The sequence below is a fragment of the Dipodomys ordii genome, unplaced genomic scaffold, assembly GCF_000151885.1.
Source record: "Dipodomys ordii isolate 6190 unplaced genomic scaffold, Dord_2.0 Scaffold51, whole genome shotgun sequence".
Lineage (NCBI taxonomy): Eukaryota > Metazoa > Chordata > Mammalia > Rodentia > Heteromyidae > Dipodomys > Dipodomys ordii.
Window position 1 is genome coordinate 7,363,533 of NW_012267267.1, and position 6,327 is coordinate 7,369,859.

Below are 6,327 nucleotides of genomic sequence, written 5' to 3' on the forward strand. Positions count from 1 at the left end.
ATTTTTATCATTTTATACCAAAGTTTTCGTGTATGTAGTTGACTGGTGTGGAATGCTATTTGGACTGCTTTATTGGAACTGAGGTAAACAATACACAGTCCTACTGTCCCGAGCTACCATTCAGATGACTGGAGTCATGGGACTTTCAGCATAGCTAGCTGATGACAGTGAATACTATTCTGTCCCAAAATCCAGTTCAAGTGTAGCCCTACCAATTAGCTTATAAGCTCTTTATAGGCAAAGACCCAGAAACTGTACAGAACATAACATACAATGAGACTTCATATAGCCTTTTTTTGAACTAACAGAGGTAGGGTATTTCAGAGAGAGTTCATGCAATGATCAGAACTGCAGGATTCTGAGATCATAGCAAATTCTCAGTTTCTGCTTAACTCAATAAACACCCCCTTGTGCTTCTACTAAATGCAGGAATTGTGCTAGGTGCTGAGGACACCAAGTAGATGAAGTCACAGTCCCTGCTGGCAAGAAATTCCCATGATCCTCTGATTGTTTGTCTGCTTACTGTCACACTTCCTTCCAAAGAACCTCCAAGAAATGTCTACTGGAGAGAATCCTGGAATTCCACTGAATACAGCTCAACAGTCTCTTAATAATGACTCACACTATTTTGTGTAACTCAGGTTTTGTCTGCAAAATTGAAAATGTTTCAGTACCTACTTAAGCTTCAATGTTAAGGCTTTATTGTTGTTGTTTTACAATGCTGGGTTTCAAACTCTGGACCTTGTTCATGCTAGGCAAGTACCACTTCTGAGCTACATCCCAAACTCCAGAGTAGAGGAATTCTTTAATGAAGACATGTCATGTTAGGATGTGTGATACACAAGCTCCCTGGGGTGAATTATTCACTGACAATGATCTTTCCTTTACTAAACATTGTCCCTTGCTGACAATATGGTTAAAGGTTACTCAAATTGGGAGCTCAGGTATTAGAGCCACAAAACCAACTGATCATTTTTCTTTTCCCACTAAATCAAGATCAAGAGGGCTGGAGAATATTTTGTCTAGAAGGTTAAAAACATAAAGATGCAGAATTCCTTTGAACCTTTGCAAAATTTACTTTGGTGATCCTTAGCTGAGCAATGACCTTCATAACATATGAACTGCTCTGATTTCATGCACTGGGTGGGGAGAGGAGGCATTTCCATCAGGTTTAGTGACTTCAGTAGGTTTATGAAATACTTTGTCATTGATTGCAGGAACTTGAAAAACAGAGGAAGGGACTTCTGAACTATTCAGTGAAAGTCTGTTCATTAGAGTTTGTGTTTTTAAAATGTGTAACTCCTACTTGCAGTTGTAAAAGTTTGCTTTCCACCTACAAGTTGTCATTATCTCAAAGGTGAAATTTGAGCAGATGACTAAAACATCTTATAGCTTCAGCTTCATGATTCAGCATTTAACATCAATAATTCATAGTGAGATCATAGATTCTTGGTGTAAGGTAGTGACACACTCATTTGTCTTACAAAAGAAGCTCAGGGCTGGCAGATGGAGCGCATTTAGAATTTAGGTTGGGGCTGGTTTGTGTGGGTGTCAGATAATTTGTCCCTCAGCTGTACTTGTACTTGTGCAGAAGGACTTTTTTTTTTTTTAAGAACTCTTTGAAAGGTAAATTGGATGAGGATGGAGGGGTCGGGCTAGTATTTAGGATTTACTCAAGTGGCCACCAGCTCCCAGGGCAAAACCTCTGAGGTGTCAGTTTTCCAGTTACACAGTGTGGGGCGGGGGAGCCTTTCAGCTTTCTGTGGAAAAGATTCCAACTTGGTTGGCTGCCATCACTAAACACAAGTGTGTTGGGTTTTTCTTTTTTGAGCTTCCAACCCTTACAACCTCCCCCAAAATAAATCAAACCAGCCATCAGGGCACCGAAATAATACTACGACTAATAAGCAGCTTTGCCCTAGACTTACATAAACAACACTTCTGAAGTAAACTTTGCCCGGGAGGTCTGGGCACTTTTTAAATGTAACCTGCTTACTAATAATTACTAGACTTGAATGTATTAACCCCTAGAAATAGATTTTAATAGCAACCCCTTAAAACAAAAGACATGAAACGATAGTTAAGGGGGAAAAAAAGTGCACCAACTAGAAAAACTATTGGCAGGATCCTTCAGCCCAGTGCCAGGAGCCCAGCAAACGGCCCCCACCAACTCGGTCCAAGAGCCCGCTCTAGGACCCCGCCTTCCGGGTCCCGGATCCCGGGGACTCGACTCCCGCGTAGCTCCGCCCCCTTCCGGTCTTTTCAGCCTGGCTCCGGGAGCTGGGGTCAAATTGCCGAACCAGGGTAATTTGCATACCCAATAGCCACGCGGCATGCAAATGAGACGAGCTGTGGTTGGCTGAGTGTTGACCGATTAACTCAGGCGAGGCAGGCCCTTTGTCCTCCAGTAGCTGTGAGGCAGCTGCGGAGTAGGTGTCATTGGTCTTGGTTAAACCTAGGGTTCGCGAGCTTGCGGAGCAGGCGAGCGGGGCAGAAGGGGAGGAGGACAGCACGGCGCAGAGGCGGCGGCGGGTGCTGCCGAAAGAGCCCGGGCGGGCGAGAGGCTGCGGGAGCGCGCGGGTCCGGAGCGCACTGCACGGTGCCTGGGAGCGAGCGCAGAGAGCAGGCGCCCGCGCGCCCACGGTGGCAGGAGCAGCCCTCACGCCGCGCTCTCTGTGAGGGACCTGCAGTTGCAATATGACTTTGGAAGAATTCTCGGCTGGAGAGCAGAAGACCGAAAGGTAAGCTGCCGAGGCACTGGGCGGGTTTGAACCTCACGCTCCCTGTCCCGCGCACCTGGGTGCAGCGGGGCGCTGGGAAGGTCTGCAGAAGAGCGAGCGGAAAAGTTTGTCTGGGGCAGGTCGGGAGCTCGGGGACCCCGGAGGAGGGCGTCTGCAGCCCGAGGCAGCGTGCACCCAACCTGGGCCAAGTCCCTCCGGGGCGTCTGCAAAGGCAGAGGCGGCTTCCGCGGCTGGTGGCTTTGGCCCCCCGGGGAGGCTGGCCTGGGGGATGGCAGGGGTCATCAGGGGTGACGTGGCCCCGAGCAGCTCCGGGTTTGCAGAGCGGCGGGTGCGTGGAGCTCCGGGAGCGATGCAAGACGGGGGGTGGGAGGAGTGGAGGCGACGGCCCCCCGAGGTCCTCGGGGACTGACGGGCTCCCCCACCTCTGCCCGTAGGATGGACAAGGTGGGCGATGCCCTGGAGGAAGTGCTCAGCAAAGCCCTGAGTCAGCGCACCATCACCGTGGGGGTGTACGAGGCGGCCAAGCTGCTCAACGTGTAAGTGGGGGACCCCGCTGTCCCCTGGCGGCACCAGTTTCCCTCCCCAAGCAGCGGTGGTCGTCCACCCCCTCCCCGCCCCCTTCCCGCCTGCCATCCTCCTGTCCGGGATGGGGGGGGGGGAGTGAGCGGCCCGGGACGGCCCCGGGGCCGTGCTGGGGGGTGCGATGGGGTGGCGGGCTTCACAGGTCCCACCCGCTTGTCCTCAGTGACCCCGATAACGTGGTGCTGTGCCTGCTGGCCGCGGACGAGGACGACGACCGGGACGTGGCTCTGCAGATCCACTTCACCCTGATCCAGGCGTTCTGCTGCGAGAACGACATCAACATCCTGCGCGTCAGCAACCCGGGTCGTCTGGCCGAGCTGCTGCTGCTGGAGACCGAGGCGAACCCCGCAGCAGCCAGCGAGGGCGCCGCGCAGCCCCCCGACCTGCACTGCGTGCTGGTGACGGTGAGAGGGACGGGGGTCTGGAGGCCCGATCGGAGGGAGCGAGGGAGGGAGGAGCCTCGCCGGGGTGGCGAGGAGGGGACTGCTGGGTGCTGCCGCCTTTGCCCCGCTGGCGCGCGGCGGACTTTCGGCTGAGAGGTTCCAGTTTCATCATCAGGATTTTCTCGGGTACAGAACATGTCTAAGCACGTTGGCGGCCGCCAGCGGCGGAAGAGATCCCTGTGAGTCAGCAGTCAGCCCAACTACTCCCTGCTCCATCTGCACTACCTCGCGTGACTAATTCTTTTAGCAGGGCAGATTAGATAAAGCCAAATAAATTCCTGGCTCACCCCCTCATTAAGAAGTCAGCTTCATTCTCTGCCAGTCACGGCTAAAAATAGGATCGGTGTAAAGAGACAGGCCGGATGAATTCCCTAGAAATGCATTAAGGAGAGAGAATGGAATTTTTTTTTTCCTTTGCAAGCTTGTATTTTGTAATGGGCTTTCCCCACCCCCTTCCTGATAAAAACTTTCAGTGGGTTGATAGTGTGTTCAGAGATAAATGTGCTAGATTTTTTTTTTTTGATTCGTAGAGGGAAGTGGCAGCCTACTTACTTGGCTACTCCTGAAAAACTACAGGTGGCCAGGCCAGTTAACTGCTACCTAGCTCTCTGTGTTAGACACTTGGTGGAAACTCTTGCAGAATTGTTTTACAGCGGTTCTGCCATAGTGCAAATATGATAGTGTCACTAGGACAGCAAACCTGTGAGCGATTCTCTTGAGCAAAACTGAATAGACAGCAGTGTGGATTGCACGTGTTTATTAGAGCTTGCAGAATATAGGTCAGTAGATAATGACCCTTAATGATCTTGCAAGAATTCTGCACAGCTACTGAGCAGAAATTTTATTTCTTGGGCTTATAACTTGCCTGAAAATATAGTTATTATCATTTCAAAAATTGTGCAGTGATTAGCAAGTGCTGCTTTGCTTTTATGGGAAGTTAATTCTTCTAAATTTGTTCCCAGAATCCACATGCATCACAATGGAAGGATCCAGCCTTGAGTCAACTTATTTGTTTTTGCCGGGAAAGTCGCTACATGGATCAGTGGGTTCCCGTGATTAATCTCCCTGAACGGTGATGGCATCTGAATGAAAATAACTTTGAACCAAATTGCACTGAAGTTTTGAAATACCTTTGTAGTTACTCAAGCAGTTACTCCCTACATTGATGCAAGGATTACAGAAACTGATGTCAAGGGGCTGAGTGAGTTCAACTACATGTTCTGAGGGCCCGCAGATAGATGACTTTGCAGATGGAAAGAGGTAAAAATGAAGAAGGAAGCTGTGTCAAAACAGCAATACAAGTCAAAAGGAACAAAAATTACAAAAGAACTATGCAGGAAGGAAAACTCTGTATTAATTTAGGATGGCTGAGTTATATTGAAATAAACCAAATATGCTTTGTTAAACTTTAAATTTGCAGCAGTTAGTTTGGGTATTTTTTATTTGTATGCCCTCAAGTCCAAGAAAAGTTGAAAGGGTTAATCATTATTTTGAAACCATATTTTATTGTATTCTGGTGAGATGTTAAAATTCTCAAAAGTTTTATTATAAATTGTACTAAGTTATTTTATGACATGAAAGGTTATTTATGCTATAAATTTTTGAAACACAATACCTACAATAAACTGGTATGGAATAATTGCGTCATTTTTCAGTGTATGCTTTTTGTTTCTTGGGCTTTAGGAACAGGTAACCTGCTCCAGAAAAAAGTAGAAAAGTCAGTTGGAAAAAAAAAAAGTGGGATTAAGCGAGTTGAGGTTGGGGTTTGAGAAAAGAAAAAGTTAGAGACTCATCTTGCAAAATCTAACTACAATTGGCTTATGTTAGGTCAGTAAAATTGTATGCAAAGTGTCATTGAAGCAGAGAGGAAAGTTACTGAAGCTACTGAAAGGTGAGTGAAAATTTTCCTGAGAAGAAATCATCCTCTTTGGGTCTTTAAAAATGGGTCAGGACAGTGGAGAAAGGGATATTGGTAGTCACTGTACTTGTTTGTGCAAATGTGTGGAGGCCTGCAAGATCACAACCTGTTCAGGGAACTTAGTGATGCTTGCTTCTGGTGTAGAAAGATAAGGGAGAGATACTTACAGTTAGAAAGGCTGGCTGGGGATTAGACCCAGACTGGAGAGCATTCTTGTGCCACCTTGATGCCTTTGGGCTTGTCAATTAGAGCAGTCTGCAGAGGCATTCAGCCTGTAGAAGCAAGTGACTTGACCAGTGTTGTAGGAAGATAGCACAGGGCTAGGAGCGATGGCTACTGGCATGGTTGGCTTGTAGGTGAACAGTTCTATTTGGAAGTGACTTACTGGTCAAAAGGTTGTGCATTTTCCAGAGCCATAACAGATGGAGTAGCTTGACAAAGGTTTGTGGTACCCTTAATCTCCTCCCCACCAGGCTTTGGGTCTTCCAGCTGAACATGACGCTTCTGAGGGGTCTGGTTAGATTATGTCAGATGGAAAAGAGGGCAGAGAAAAAAAGGGAAAGAAATGAAAGGCTTCAGCAGAACAATTATCTCTTAGTTAGGACAATCTTTTGATGATTAATTGTAACAATCTCATGTAGGC

At 47.8% G+C, this 6,327-nt stretch overlaps 1 protein-coding gene across 1 annotated transcript; it reads left to right on the forward strand.

Moving 5' to 3' along the window:
- Positions 1 to 2,400: 2,400 nt before the first annotated feature.
- Gadd45a (growth arrest and DNA-damage-inducible, alpha) lies at positions 2,401 to 5,416 on the forward strand. Its single transcript, XM_013020634.1, has 4 exons — positions 2,401 to 2,741; positions 3,176 to 3,277; positions 3,487 to 3,727; positions 4,729 to 5,416. Exons 1-4 carry the CDS (start codon positions 2,698 to 2,700, stop codon positions 4,840 to 4,842), a joined length of 501 nt encoding a protein of 166 aa, XP_012876088.1. The 5' UTR covers positions 2,401 to 2,697; the 3' UTR covers positions 4,843 to 5,416.
- Positions 5,417 to 6,327: the final 911 nt, after the last annotated feature.